This window comes from Natrix helvetica (assembly GCF_964273705.1).
Source record: "Natrix helvetica genome assembly, chromosome: 3".
NCBI classification, from domain to species: Eukaryota; Metazoa; Chordata; class Lepidosauria; order Squamata; family Natricidae; genus Natrix; species Natrix helvetica.
Window position 1 is genome coordinate 130,579,683 of NC_138549.1, and position 16,648 is coordinate 130,596,330.

A 16,648-nucleotide genomic window follows, 5' to 3' on the forward strand; every position below is an offset into this window, starting at 1 on the left:
GTGCTCCCACAGAGAAGGGTCTCCTCCTGGGGGTCGCTAGCCGACACTGTTTGGCCGACGGCACCCTAAGGAGGCCAATTGTGTGGGAGCGCACTGGACGGTGGGAGGCTACTGGTGGCAGTAGGTGATCTCGCAGGTACCCTGGGCCTAAGCCATGGAGCGCTTTAAAGGTCATAATTAGTACCTTGAATCGCACCCGGAAAACAACCGGCAACCAGTGCAGGCCGTCTAAAAGGGGTGTAACATGGGAGCACCTAGGCACCCCCATGATAACCCGCACGGCCGCATTGTGGACCAGCTGAAGCCTCCGGGTGCTCTTCAAGGGCAGCCCCATGTAGAGAGCGTTGCAGTAGTCCAGGCGAGAAAGGACGAGGGCATGAGTGACTGTGCATAGAGCATCCCGATCCAGGAAGGGGTGCAACTGACGTTCCCGGCGAACCTGGTAAAAGCCCCCCCCCTGGTCACGGCTGTCAGGTGATCTTCAAAACTAAGCTGCGTGTCCAGGAGGACTCCCAGATTGCGGGCCCTCTCTGAGGGGGCTAAAATTTCTCCCCATATCTTCAAAGATGGAACAAGATGCACAAATCGAGCTTGAGCCTTTGGTGGGACTAATGGAGCTTGAGCCTTTGGTGGGACTAATGGTGGAAGCAAGCAACCAACCAACCATCCGGTGCTGGACCAGCCCAAATCCGAGACAAAAACCGGTGGAGAAAAATCCCCAGATGACTCTAACACTCCCAAAGAACACCATGAATTGCTTTGTTTGCACCTTGTGGTACACCATGGATAGCATGTGAGCATGAACTGAATGAACGAGCAATCTTAGGCAGCCAAACATCTACCTGTACTCCTAGCTTTCATGTACCAATGCCATAGGCTAAATAAATAAATATAAACTCTGGTCTGGACCTATGTTCAGCCTGGCACTTTTTGAGTGGCTGCATTAATTAGTCTGAGAGGGTGGAATGCTCTTTTTGAAAGAGATGCTGGTGTGCCTCCTGCTTCGCTGTCTCTAGGGTTTCCACCTAATCTTCATTTACTCCTTTTGGGAAAGATTTGTTTAAGAAATATATATATAGAGGAACACAGAGAGAATAAAAGTACCTGAGTCCTCTGAAACAGGATTGCTCACTCTGGTGGCTGAACTTCAGCAGGTTCTGGATTGGGAAAATTGTCTCTCCTGTTCCTGTTAGGTTCCCAGTAGCATTTAACGCAACCATGATATTCTTTTGAACCATCTGGGGTTAGAAGCAGATTTTATGGTGGGCCTCCTTTTATCTGAGTTCTGGTCTGTAGTCATAGGAGAAATGTTTCACCATGGAGAATTTTCCAGCCATGGGCTCAGTTCTCTTTCTGATGTTATTTAATATCAACATGAACTAAGCCTCTAAGAAAGATAATCTGTTATTTTGGGATAAGGTATCATCAGTATGTTCTTGATACTCAGCTGTATATCATAACCCCCAGCCAGACCATAGATGTTAGGCGGTTTTGAATTGGTGTCAGGAGTTCACAGGGAACGAAGAAAGCTCAGACTAAATTTCTGCACTGTGGAGCTACTATTCATTCATATATATCTTCACCCCTTGGAACATTGTTTTCGGTTGACATTCTAGATAGGATCGCTCTGCAAAAACTGTATATGGAGTTGCCTTGAAGACTATGACTAGTGCAGAGTATGGTGGTCACCATACTATTTTGGGAGTATGGGAGCTAAGGTGGTTACCATATTACCATATTATTTTTGATAATGCATTGTGAATATTGCCTAGAGTTATTAGATTGGGGCATTATAAGCAAGTTTAATGAATAAACAAGTATAGCTTATGCCATCTTGGAAATACATACTTTCTTAATTTGGTTTGCATTAATGTTTCTGATAATGAGTCTATATTGTAGATTCCAAGTTTAAAATATAATCCAAAACAGATGTACTTGCGACTTAGATTTCTTTTTGAAGCCGGCAGGATTTATTTCTAGATGTATGAGATTGGGATCAATTTTAACATGCAGCTGCAACAATTTTTTTTCCAATGTGTGACTTGGATCTGTTCATGCAGTCAGCATCATATCTTGAATATTGATTATGAGGCAGATAGTTACAGTTATTGGTTGTTGGATTTTAAGAGACCTTTTAAAAGCTGTTCTTAGTCATCTGAACTGTAGAAATAAACTTGTCAATTGAAGTAGCATAATACATATATTTGCAAATGAACCTGAAATGGTCAGGCAGTTCTTTGAAACTGCAGAATGTAAACAACTTCTGCTTTTAAGTATAAGGGACAAAAAATAATATTTCTTTCTTCATACCTTTAATAACTATTTCAAATGGCACCAAAAACATACACCAAAAACATACATATATATATATATGTCAAGAGATTCTCCAAAATGGTTTTTTTTAAATATATATATATAAAACCATTTTGGAGAATCTCTTGAGAAAATGCTTTTTTTTCTTTGAAGAAGAAAAATATTTTATTTTATGGGGACAAGATAGAGGTGTGATTTAAATTTGATAAACTAATTGACGTTAGGATAGATTTTCTGTTGATTTGACATATCTAATTAAAAGGCAATTCCTGTAGGACAGGACTGCAAAACTCGTGGCCCGTGGGCAGGATGCGTCACGTGCTAGCCACGCCCTGGCCCGGTTTAGTAAAGTGGGGGGAAGGTCCCGATACATCACGTGGTGCTGCTGTGACAATGCGAGTTTGACAGCCCTGCTGTAGTAGAAGGAGAAGGAGAAGCAGAGTCTGTGGACGGGAGTCGAGAGGAATCAACCTGGAGTTATTATATTCCCACAAGCAACCCAAGTCCAGTCCTTCTTGCATTTTGTTAACTCTTATCTAGTGCCAATTTATTGGTGGCCATTAAATGATTAGTTTTTGGGTATAGACATGACCAATAAATCAGTTTAACTGAAACTTAATGTGTGGTCCTGATTCTTCATTTCTGATATTTCCAATGCATTATTTCGTGCTTATAAGGAGGGTTTGAAAATTGTTTCTATATCACACGTACACACACCGTCTGTTATGTATCGATCATCTATCTATATCATTTATCTATAATTTTGAATAATTCCTATAGTTTGCAAAATATTATTGAAAGTGAATTTGAAAGTATGTTAAAAGGAAGTTTAAAAAGTTGCATTAGAGTTAATTGATTTCAGTTGTAAAGAAACTTTTAAAGAAATGTTTAGAGTCTTAAAATGAATATTTAAAAAGTTTTTCCTTTAAGGTTAAAGAATTTGAAGGCATATAATTATTTTTGTTAATATAAATGAAGATAACTTAGAAAGATTAATAAGTGCAAATAGAAATATATATCATTTCCCACAAGAAAGGGAAAAAGGAAAAAAATGGATTTTGGATGATGTAAACTGTTTTAAACAGGCATTATTGGGTCTTGTTTCTGTTGGAATATTGCTTCTGGTTTTTATGCTTGAAATGGAAAAAAAATGAAATTCAGAATTTAGTTTGACATTTAATAATTGTGTAGTTAAAGAACTGGTGTATAATAATTATAGGTGCTGAAAAAAATGAGCTTATAATTATATTAGTATTTTACCATGTTGGGAAGTCAGAGTCTGAAGTCAACCCCTTTTTTCCTCTCTCCTTTATTTTTCATCCTGCATAGTCCTTTTATTTAATCTGCATTTTCATTGAATTTTATGCTATAAGCCTTAATAAACGTTTTTTACAAAGCAGTGGGCCCCAAACCTTTATTCAATATTCTTACAGAATAGTGGAGAAAATAAAATGAAATAAACGGAGAATCTTTTAAAGCATTTGAAATAACTAATACATTAATTAACACAATTAATTTATATTGTTAGTCTTTCATGAGAGTCAGAAGATTTATGGAACTATTTGTAACCATGATTGTAATCAGTGTCGTGCTGCTTTTTATCAGCGTGCAATTATCTCTCCCTTTTTTACTCACTGACAACAGTGCAGCTTTGTGCTACTCCCTTTGCATTCTGGGAATATCTCTGCTGAAGCAGAATACCTGCTTTAGTGTTCATGTTGCTTTTTTAGAAAAAGGAAGTGGCTTTCTTGATTCCAGAAATATATGTTATGTATACATGTTTGCAGACCAAAGTGAGAGGAATATGGGGCGAATGGCAGTATTATTTAGCTTTAAAAGCCCAGCAGGAAGACCTACATTGGTTTACACATTAACCTTTTATTTATTCTTCCTGACAGCTGCTTCTTACAAGTGAATACTAAAGTAGGGGAATGATATTCATAGCTCTGCAGCTTTAGCGGAAAACCACTGCAAGATTTCCATGGTATAGGATGACACTTTTTTTTTTTAATCAAAGAACGTGCTAGCAGAGAAACTGCATCCTTTTTTTTTTTTTTTTTTTTGAACTTTGAACAGGTTGTAGCTGTATTAGCACTGTTACCATTTGGAGTTCAAAATACATATTTCAAAATATTGCTTCTATATACACCGGCATAAGAATGTAATTGATATCAAATTGGCATCCTGTGTGGCTGTGTGGTCCTGTGCTGCAACATCCTGGGAGGTTGGTTGCGTTGTAACATCCTGAGCCTTTGCGTTGTAACCTCCTGAGTTCTGTGATGTAATGTCCTGAGCAGATGGCTGTGATGTAACATCCCGGGCTTTGATTTGGCTCCGAGTTTGCAGTCTGGCCATATGTTCATGGCGTGTGCCAGTTTGCAGCACAGGACTCAGGATATCACTGCACTAGAGCTCAGGATGTCATCACACAGCCCATTACCCAGGTCGTTACAACACAAAAAACTAATGGGCACACAGCTAGTACCTCAACCACACAGGATGTTACGAAACAGCCGACTAATCTGCATACATCATCTCCCTCAACTAATCAAGATATAACAACACAGCCAACCAACCCGCTTACAGCAACAAAGCCAGCACTCCATACACTCCCACCAATATTTATAGAAAGACAGCAGCTCCTATCAGGCTTTGCTCACACAAGCATGAAGCCGAAGGCACCAGCCTGAAGATGGCGATTGATTCCTCATTGAAACATCACCAAGATACTCTCAATCTTACATAGGAAAAGACCCGAATACGTCAAGACCTGCGTATATACGTACACGCTGGTCTTGTTGTATTCAGGTCTTTTCCTGTGTAAGATTGAGATTGTCTTGGCAACATTTCGGCGAGGTCTCACTCGTCATCTTCAGGCTTAGTTTTGGGCTTAAAGCGTGGTCGGAGCTGCCACCTTTCTATAAATCTTGGTGGGGGGGTGGAGTGCTGGCCTTGTTTCATTTCACTTACTGAAACAAAGCCAGCACTCCACCCTCCCCCCCCCCACCAAGATTTATAGAAAGATGGCAGCTCCGATCACGCTTTAAGCCCAAAACCCAGCCTGAAGATTGCGAGTGAGACCTCGCCGAAATGTTGCCAAGACAATCTCAATCTTACACGGAAAAAGACCTGAATACAACAAGACCAGCATACCTACACCCGTGAAAATCTACGGATAGATAGATAGATAGATAGATAGATGATAGATAGATAGATGATAGATAGATAGATAGATAGATAGATAGATAGATAGATAGATAGATAGATAGATGATAGATAGATAGATGATATATAGATAGATAGATAGATAGATAGATAGATAGATAGATAGATAGATAGATAGATAGATGATAGATAGATGATAGAGATAGATAGATAGATGATTGATAGATAGATAGATAGATGATAGATAGATAGATAGATAGATAGATAGATGATATAGATATACACACAAAACACACACACACACACACAGATAGATAGATGATAGATAGATAGATAGATAGATAGATAGATAGATAGATAGATAGATACACACATACATATATATGTATATATATATAATTCATAGGAAGTTCATAAATTTGTGTAGATTTATATTATACTAGTCAGGAAGGGAAGGCAGTGGAGGATTTCAAAAGTAGAAACTGAAGGCCTTGTGCTAATACAATGGCAAATTATGTTCTATTTCTACCTCTTGTTCATTATTTGGATTAACTGGTCCATTTGCATTGCAATTTTATTCTTATACTGGAATAAGGACTGGCGATTTAAACCATAGTCTGTGTGTTTGTAAGAGATTCTGTAGCCATTTCTTAACCTTTGGGGTAGAGAACAGGCTGTTCTTCTCTAGTCAGGGGCCAGGAAGGCAAAACGTATTGCAAGATTTCATTGCAGGCATGGCAATTAGGTTCCCCCCACCCTGCCCCACATTACATTACAAAGCAGGCTTAAAATGTTAGGTAAGTAGATTTATTGCCGAGTATTAGGAAGCCATATATTCAGTAATTTTCTGTCTAACCAGACCCAGGAATTCTGCCCTTGTCAGACTCCCAGATAGACTAAACAGGGGGAAAAAAGATGAGTGAAGACTACTTTATTGTAAGACTACAGTTATAAAATCTTGCAAGTCTGAAAGCGTAATTCTCCCACCATCTTTTTATTGCCTGAATAGTTTGGGTGAAACTAAATTTCTTTCTCTGCACATTATTTAGTGCATAGTAGACTCCTCCCCCTTTTGTTCCCTAGGCAGCATCTCCCCCCCCCCCCAATCTTCCAAAGTCATTCCATTACAACACTTTGTATATTACAAGTCCGAAGGTGTGCATCTCAAGGGTGCTTTTTTTTTTTTTTAAAGGGCAACTGGACTTTTTGGGTTTTCTTTGAAGATGTTTCACTTCTTATCCTAGAAACTTCTTCTGCTCTGACTGGATGGTGGGGAATGGAAGTATTTATACTCCTTGCAAACAGCCGGTCATTTGCATTTTTTTAGCTAGTTAGTAAGGCCACCTGGAAGTTTATCTGTGTTGTCAATGTCAACTGAGTAGCGCAAATAGGTATGGAGCCTTGGAACTATTGAAAGGACTGTGTTGTAGACTGGAGATAGATCAGAAGTGGTATTCATCAGGTTCAGACCAGTTCTGGAGAACTGGTAGCAGAAATTTTGAGTAGTTCGGAGAACCAGTAAATACCACCTCTGACTGTCCCCTCTCCCATCTATTCTCTGTCTCCCGAGTCCCAGCTGATCGGGAGGGAATGGGGATTTTGCAGTATCTATCCCCTGGAGTGGAGAGGGAATGGAGATTTTATAGTATCCTTCCCCTGCCATACCCACCAATCCACGCCACGCCCACAGAACCGGTAGTAAACATTTTTGAATCCCACCACTGAGATAGATGATGCAGTACCTCCCCCCTCTGTTGAATGAGGGGCTGTTCAATTTTGACCTAGATAGCCTCTTCGAGGTGTGAATCTTGCTAGTCTTCCTTTTTGCATCAATAGCCATTTGGTTACTCATTTCCAAGTCTTGTTTCTGCTTTCTGTCCCTTGTTTATAAAACGTCTGTCTTTGGCTAGAGACACAAAAATTCCTGCTGACCAGTTTCAGCCCCTTGTCTTGTCCTGTCCTGTCCTTCAAAGTGAATACAATAGATCTTTTCATTTTAAAACATTGATTGGTCCCATTTTAAAGAGGCAGAAGTGTTGGGTTTTGAATATTTTTCAAATTTGTATGACAGTGGCTACCGTCAGATGATTGTAACGTCTTAGATTAGAAATCAGCAATAGGTTTTAAGTTTTTCTTTGTGGGTGAGAAAAGAATGAGAAAACACTATCTTTCTAGGTGTGAATCTTAATTTGTTGCTTTTCCCAAAATGGGGTACAGTATGATTTATTTATTTTTCTCAGGCCACATTTTCTTATAAATCAGCATCAGGTTTATGCATTATTTGGAAGCAAAATGTTTGGAATAATAGGGGTCCATTGTGGGCTTTTAAAAATATCTTCCTAAGGTGACCTAATAGTTTAGGGTTCAGAATATCACTTTCAATTTAAATTGGCTCCAGGCAGGCAATTGTCCTGCCTTATTATCAGGTGGTTATTTATTTTAATGGAGTCTTGACTGACAGCAGGGAATAAGCCACTGAACTGTGAACATATCAATGCTGAAAGATGCTCCTCCAATCACTGCTTTGGCATACTGTTTCCTGAATCTCTCAGAGAAGTGCAGATTGCTTTAGTGTATATTTATCCTTATCTTGAGAGTTGTTTTAATTTTGCATTACACAATATACATTTTTTTTAATTCAAAATGTGTTTCTACTGTCTTTTAAAAACCCAATTGCTCTGAGTTTTGATAATTTTCTCTTTAAAGCAGTGGAATTAACCCTATTTTTTTTAAGTTTGAAAAGCCATCACCTGTAATTCTGTAATTAATCAGTTCACTGAAATATAAAACATTTGAACTAATACTGAATAAGGAATACACACATCAAAATGTCAATAGTGTAGATACTTAGACACCCCTGGTATTTAATGAACTCTGTGTCAGCTAAGAAGATTAAAGAGTTTCCACTGAGCGCTTTTCAAGAACACTTTACTTGAATAGGGCATAAACCTTTTATGTTCTTTTGAAATTCATATAACTTTTTCATACGTATTGTAAGAAGAAAAGAACTGTAACCTGGAAGTTCAGGAAAGTAATTTCAAATATTTAAAGTGATTCATATGAAATTTGTTCTTATAACCAGTCCAGTTTTATGGAGCCTTCTAGAGATGGTCTCAGATGGTCACCACAATATAGATTTCTATATTATAGTTAAGATGTAGGCTTAAATCTGGGGACATCCAAGTTTACGTCCACTTTCAGCTGGCTCATGCTGTTTGAGTCATAGGGTTGTTGTTGTGAAGCTGCCTTGAGCTTCTTAGAAGAAAGTCACTGTATTAATGGGTACATGCAAAGTATAATCCGAATACTGTAGATCTTCAGGATCTTACCAAGAATTAAAATGATTGAGAACCCTAGAAACAAATCCCTGGAGCTTATTACTGTGCAAAATATGTTGGGTGAGGCAACTCTAGCCACCTCCTGATGCTTCTCTCGTGATCTGAATTGGCATATCTGTTCATAAGGAATGGATTCTCAGAGGATTCTTTCCTCATATAGGATAAATTTTGTTTGTAAATAATTATTTTATAACATAATATAGGTGTTAAGTTGTTAAGACTCAGAAAATTCATTTGAAAAAAACACTGAACAATTTTAGTCCTATCACTCTTTCTCAATCTAACAAGGTTGTTGTTGAAAGGATAAAATAAAATAAAAACCCCATGTATATCCCTTGCGCACTGGGAAAAAAGGGAATAAACTAAGTAAAATGGGAGCAGTCTAGTATTTGGTAGAAGGCCACCTGAAAGAAAACAGAATTGTAGGTTAGATTGGGGAGGGGAGGAAGTAAACCTTTTTGGGGGGGGAAGCAGTGGCAATCTATGTTGCTGCCAAGAAAATTTCACAGACTTGTCCACATTATCATCAGGAGTCTCATTTTATTCAAGTGATAATTTACTTTAATTGTAAATTGGCTTTAGGTATTTGTGTAAATTATTCACATAACAAAATTAGGAAGTTGCTATTTAATACTGACAGATACTGTGTTAACTCTGCCTGTGGAGGTTATGTCAGCTTCTTTTCACTGGGGGATTAATTGAAATTTCAGTTTGACCAGTGGGACCTAAATGTATGTATGTGTGTATTAAATAAATTTATATGGTGGTGGATTTCACAAATTTGACTCTGGGAAGCTAACAACATGTTAAAAATTGTAAAGTAAAAGCATACAATGGTTGCCAAGGATAAACCTAAACAAAGCAATTGAGGAAAAATCTGTCAACAAGTTATCTAACCTCACGTCTCCCAGAATTGGAACATATCCAAAGCTTCAGTGCTTTACAAATTCTGGCTTGGTGTTAATGTATGCATATTTTATGTTCACACTCATTTTTGTAGTTTTCTGATTTATACCAACATTGACAATTTAAAGTATTGGCTTTAGTTTTTAAAGCTCTACATATCTTAAAGAACTTATTCTCTACATATAACACAACTGCCAAATATATTTGTCTTAGTTATGGTGCTGAAAATCCCATATTTATCACAGGTGAGATTGATGGAAACTGTAGACAACATTTCATTTTCTGGAATTGCCTCCCCCAGACAACCTTTGATAAATTGTTAAAATGAAGCTATTTTCCATATTAACTATTTCATTTACTGTTGAAGTAATATTGTCCATTACAGTAAAGGTGCCTGGGGTTGTTATATTCATAATTTATTTTTCTTTTAATTTGTTCTTTTATGCTTTTATTGTTGAAGATCTATTTGAACAGCAAGTTTTGGTAGTGTACAAATATAACAAGAAAATAAAATCACTTGTTTCTGTTTATTTTACTTGTTAAGAATATCATCTCACAAATTGCACAAAATGCAAAGAGAGGGCAGATCCAGCAACATCCACAGGAACTCACTACTTCCCCCAAAATGACAAAAATCACACTGGAAGCTCTGCACCTTTGGGGTATCAGGGCAACCCTATATTTATAGGCAGCATATCTTTGACTATTGAATAGCAACTACAATTTATGTCCTTCCAGAAACAATTGAGTGCTAATTGAATGCTGGACTAGATGAATGTTCAATGATCTGAGAGGGTTTTTAGTCTCAAGTATCCATGTGATATATGATATTCCAGGAATTATATATAGTTTCTTTTAAAGCATTGTATGTTTCATTTGGATTACATGAGACTCTTAGGGGGGGGGGATTCAGTCAACATACAAATATCTTTGCTTTATTATTAATGGCGTTACACCTGTACACTTTACCATTCTCCTGTGCGCTGCTTGGGAAATCCAAGCATGGGTTAACTTTGTCCATTAGCCTAGAGACTGAGTTATGTAAATTGATGGCCACGTCTCCTCTGACTGGACTAGTTCAGTTTTTTAACTCAGTCCTAAAGAGACGCAAAAACTTTTCTTTCTAGGTTATTAGAAAAAGTAATCATCATTATTATTATTCAGCTTGGATTCCCTCCATTGTGTGACAGCTTCTGAGTCTTTTTTGCGGTAGTGTCGACCTTTCCTGCATATCGGTTCGTTCCTTTTCGCTTATGGCTTCTCATCGCATCTTATGGCTATGCCATTGGCAGGCAGATGTTCACCCTAAATGGCGTCTTGTTTCCACCCCTTTCAAGGTCCGTTCCCTCTTTGGAGTGGCACTAGGCCCTATATTGATTGAGACGAGGGACAAGCAAAAGATGTTCCCTTCAACCACCAGGCGCACAGATAGGCGGCAACAACCTTACCCTCGGCGGCAGCCTTTTCGTCTCAGGGATTCGGGATACACTCCCCTCTGTCTAACAGATCCTTCTCAGTCTCAGGACAGGTTTCAGGATAGAGCCAATACTAGGGACAGAGGTAGACACCAACACCAACAGACCCAGGCCCGGTGGCCCTCTCGTGGAGCCAACAACCGGTCCTTTCGTAGGTACCAATGACTCGCATGAGGTTGGTCCTCTTGACAGGCGTTTGGCTGCCTTTGCCCACCAATGGGAAGCCACAACCTCGGATGCCTGGGCTCTTCAGACCGTGAAGCTGTGCCTCACTCTAGAATTCCTGGCAATCCCCCCGAGGCGTTTCATCAGATGCCTGGTTCCCAGGTGCCAGGTGAAAAGACGCTGATGGAAACAGAAATTCAGCACCTCAGTTCCATCCATGCCATAGAACAAGTGTCACGAGGGCAGGAGGGACTAGGATTTTACTCCATACTTTTCCTAGTTCCCAAGAACTCAGGAGGATGGCGGGCCATCCTGGACTTGAAATGGCTCAATTTCTATCTAAAGTACCAAAAATTCAAAATGCAATTGCTCAAAAGCATACTAGTGTGCATTCGCCAAGGTGGTCTGCTTACCTCCATCAACACCAAGGAGGCATACCTACACGTGCCGATACATCCGGCCCATCGAAGGTTCCTGTGCTTCCATTTTGCAGGACGTCATTTCCAGTACCGTGCCCTGCCATTCGGCCTATCATCGGCCCCGCAAACCTTCACCAAATTGCTAGCAGTGATCGCAGCCCTGCTGAGGTCAGTTCCCGTAAGGGTCAATTGTTATCTAGACGACGTCTTGGTCTTATCATCTTCCCAGGACCAAGCCTGTCACGACCTGCAGCTGATGATCGACACCTTACAAGATCATGGCTTTGTACTGAACTTCCCAAAGAGCCAACTGCACCTGACCACATCCCTTCTACATCTTGGGTCTGTCATCGATTCAGAAACGTGTGTTGTGTCCCTCTCTCGGGAGAGGCAATGAAGTCTGCAGTCCCTGGTGAGTCAAGTGTCCAATCAAAGGTCACCTTCCCTCGCAGTACTGTCCCAACTTCTAGAGAAGATGATATCTTGCATAGACATTGTCCCTTGGGCAAGGTTCCACACGCGATCACTTCAGTAGTTTCTCCTCCCCTTTCAGAGGGCCTATACCAGTCATTCTTAGACCAGGACTCGTTTACCGACCAAGGTGTCCCTGTTGCTCTGTTGGTGGATGTCGTCCTGAATCTTCAAGGGATATCTCTTCAAGGAACCAGAGCGGATCATAGTTACAACAGATGCAAGCCAATTCGGGTGGGGAGCCCACACCCTGGATTGAGTGGCACAAGGTCGTTGGACCGCCTGGGAACTGCGGAACAGCATCAATTGGCTGGCTAGCTATCCATCTAGCCCTCTGCGAGTTTCGAGATCTGGTGACGTCCAACCATGTGTTGGTACTCACCGACAATGTAGCCTCCAAGGCGCATGTCAACCACCAGGGGGGCACGCGTTCCAAATCTCTGATGATGGAAGCAGAACGTCTACACCACTGGGCGGAGAACCATCTGTTGTCAATCCGAGCGGAGCATATATCAGGCACCACAAACGTCCAATTGGATTGGTTGAGCAGGGCCACGGTGGATCAGGCGGAGTGGCAGTTACATCCAGCCCTGTTCCAAGAGCTCTCCCACCGTTTCAGTCAACCGCAGGTGGATTTGTTCACTCAACCCGACAGCACACACCTGCCGCAATTCTACACCAGGTTTCAAGTACCAGGGACCGAAGGCACCAACGCCCTTCACAGTCCTTGGCCAGAGCGCCTCCTTTATGCCTTCCCGCCCCTACCAATTGTACCACTGGTCATCCAGAAGGTTCTAGCGGAATGGGCGGAGGTATTACTGGTCGCACCGATGTGGCTGAGATGTCCCTGGTATGCCGACCTCGTCCATCTGTCACTCTCGTACCCATGGAGGCTCCCGGACGATCAGATATTCCTCTCACAAGGAGCTCTCATTCATCCGAACCCACAGCTACTACAATTAGCCGTGTGGCACGTGAGCGGGCGATCCTGAGTCAACAGTGTTTCTTTGACAGGGTCATTTCCATGATGCAGGTGGCTCGCCGCCCGTCGATGACCAGGCCACCTGGGCACCTTCTGCAGATGGTGTCAAGCTACAGATGCCGACCCAACCAAGGCAACCATACCGCAGTTATTAGACTTCCTACAGATGGGCATGGACAAGGGGTTAACACCTAACACCCTCCGCCGCCAAATTGCGGCTTTATCTACCGTGATTGGTGGTGGGCGGGGCCACTCCCCGTCACAACACCCAGGGGTGCTGGCCTTCCTGAAAGGTGCATTGAACCTTAGCCCACCCATGGTTCATCGTTACCCCACCTGGGACCTTTCCCTGGTGCTCAAGGCCCTCACAGCTGCTCCATTTGAGCCTCTTTGGACCATCTCTCTCAGATTGCTGACTCTTAAGCCTATCTTTTTAGAAGCCATCACATCAGCTAGACGTGTGTCTGAGTTGGCAGCGCTCTCCGCCCAGGACGACCTCTGCATCTTCCATCTGAACAGAGTCATTTTATGTTTGGACCCAATGTTCCTTCCAAAAGTCAACTCGTGGTTCCACAGGTCGCAGGAGATCATTCTCCCGGATTTCTGCCCACATCCATCTCATCTCCGGGAACAGTGTTGGCATCACCTCGACGTCCGTCGTTCCCTTCGCTGCTATGTGCAATGCACTGTGTCGTTCAGAAGGACGGAGGCCCTTTTCGTGTCTTTCCAACCAGCCACCATGGGGCAAAAGGCATCGTCTCACACTATCGGCCACTGGTTGAAGGCGTGTATTGCCCTCGTCTACGACTATCAGTCCTGACCAGTTCCCAGTCGCATCACTTCCCATTCCACCAGAAGTGTGGCCATGACGGCGGCCTGGGCAACGCAGGCCTCGGTAGAGGACATATGCAGGGCAGCGACCTGGTCATTGCTGTCGCCCTTTATTGGTTATTACAAAGTGGACGTTTATGCCTCGGCTGAGGCGTCCTTTGGACGACGCATGCTGCAAAGGGTAGTTTCTTCAGCTACAACACCAGACCAGCCTCGCTCCCGCCCCTAAAGTTTATTGCTTTGGCATGTCCCATGCTTGGCTTCCCCAAGCAGTGCACAGGAGAACAACCATTGACTTACCTGAACGATCCTTCTATGTGCGCTGCGAGGGGAATCTAAACCCGCCCTTGGCTCTGGCTGTTCTGGGCCTGGACTTACCTGTCTCCGATTGCTTACCTGACTTGCCTTTGACTTCTGTACTACTTTTTGCATCTCTCAAATCGGCTGAACCTTCGTGCAGAACTGAACTAGTCCAGTCAGAGGAGGCATGGCCATCAATTTACATAACTCAGTCTCTTGGCTAATGGACAAATTTAACCCATGCTTGGATTCCCCTCGCAGTGCACATAGAAGCACCGTTCAGGTAAGTCAATGGTTGTTCTTAGTCTGAATATATTATTAATCCTATTTTAAAAGCCGTAGAACAAGGCAGAGAAAAGAGTAGAATATGAAATCATTCAATGAAGGAAAGAAATTAAGTTTAATAGTGTTGATTGGTTCTTACGTGAAGCAACACTGCCATCTTTGATCTGATCCATGAAGGTTTGTTTACACTACTGTACTATCAAGGGATCTCTGATTGAAAAACTTTAATAATATTGGTTTTAGTAATTTAACAGCAAACATGGTGGTTGATTTGTTCCAAATTATTTCTCACCAGTGATGTGCAGTCAGGTGAGGCAAGTGAGGCACAGCCTAACCTCTCATCATCAGGGCAGCGAGTCATTCGATGAGAAACTTGCCTTTTGGGAGGAATGACCCAGCTTGGCTCCCGCTTTCGATCTGCTGCCCAACGACCGAACGGAGAAGCGAAGAGGCAAGAGAGACAAAGCAGGAGCCAAGCCGAGTCATTCCTTCCAAGAGGCAAGTTTCCTATCGAATGAATCGCTGCCCTAGACTCGAGGCTCCAGTCCAGCCTGCGGTGCTTGCAGCCCCCGCCAGCTCCTCCAGGGACTCCCAAGCTCGGCACCAGAGAGCTGCCGCGAGAGAGGCTGGCCAGGTTGCCCGGGTGGTGGCAGAGGTTCCCTTTGTTCTTTCGGGCGCGGGAAGCGGGGGGGAGAGGCTTCCTCCACTCCGTCCGCTCCCCACCTGCGCTGCCCTCGCCCGACAAGCATGCCCCGGATTCCGCGCAGCTCTGGCAGGCGGTGTCGTGGCCGAATCCCAGGGCGGAGGGCGGCAGGTCGCAACTGAGCATGCCTGACTGTGGAATTCTGGGAGTTGAAGTCCACAAGTCTAAAAAAATTGCTGCCTCACCAGCTATAAACCTCACCGCACGTCACTGTTTCTCACATAATAGTTTTCAAATGGAACATGGCAGCATGTTGACTCTTTTTGAGTCTTTCTGATTCCTTGGTTTATTGCTGTCAAATATTTGAGAAATAAATTTTAATTCTTCAAAGATATTTTTCTTTTTCTTTTAGAAATTGAAGGAATATCTGGAAGGGAGGAATCTCATCACCAAGCTCCAGGCCAAGCATGACCTCCTCCAGAAGACTTTGGGAGAAAGTAAGCATGAGAATTGCTTGTCATTGTGTCAGCCCAGTCTTTGTAATTACTAAATTAGGCAGATGACTGAGCATAACAATCTTGGATTATCAATGCTAAGTGGACAAAGTCATGTTTTATGGATTTATTATTCCATCCCTGCAGTGCTGCTTAAGTAATGGCAAAAGGGAAGTGCTTAATGAGCCAATAATGTGCAACATCTATTTGTTTAAGTGAAACCATTTTCTCTCCCCTCCCATTTCAGCATATCTGCAGAATCAAATTAGATTAATTCTTGCAATTAATCATTTTTTTTCTCATGGTGTGCAAATATTCTATCATCAGGGAAGCACTTTTATTGTTGGACTAGGTTGCTTCCCATGTCTGTATGGATTTTTTAGTCACACAGGAAAACTGGGTGTTTTCAAGTAGAATTAAAAAATACTTTGAGATGCATATAGCCTATTGGCCCTTTAATAAAATGAATGGATTACCAGTGGTTACTGCTGGATTTAATTGTCTGGTGCCAGTGATCAAATCAAAGATGCCGTTTCATAATCTTGAGAAGAGCAAGGATAGAAAAACTCAATAAGTTGGCAGAATGGCTTTCACTTTTAATTTAACTGCACGAATCAACTCCAAACAATAAAGTTGCTCTTGATATTGATCTGGTTCCACTTAAGTTTTCAAGACTTTGGAGAGAAAATATAAATCACAAAATTTATTCTAAACTGTAATGAACCAATATTTTAGCAGAACTTTCTTTGATTCTTATAAAATCTTTTCCTGAGCCATGTGACTGAGTTCCCCTGCCCAAGAACAGGCAGTTTTGAGTATCTATTTTATATTTGGGGAATTATTATAGAAACTTGACATTTT

General features: G+C 41.8%; 1 protein-coding gene across 4 annotated transcripts in view; it reads left to right on the forward strand.

Annotated features, from left to right (window-relative positions):
* The window catches only part of SRGAP2 (SLIT-ROBO Rho GTPase activating protein 2), a 217,313-nt gene that overhangs the window by 153,335 nt on the left and 47,330 nt on the right, over positions 1-16,648 (forward strand). For all 4 annotated transcript variants that reach the window (XR_014174905.1, XM_081947182.1, XM_081947183.1 and 1 more), the window contains exon 11: positions 15,706-15,790. Coding sequence is in view for 3 of the 4 variants with exons in the window: in XM_081947182.1 (XP_081803308.1) it covers positions 15,706-15,790 (85 nt within the window). In the remaining variant the exon portion in view is untranslated. The remainder of the gene's footprint in view (positions 1-15,705; positions 15,791-16,648) is intronic.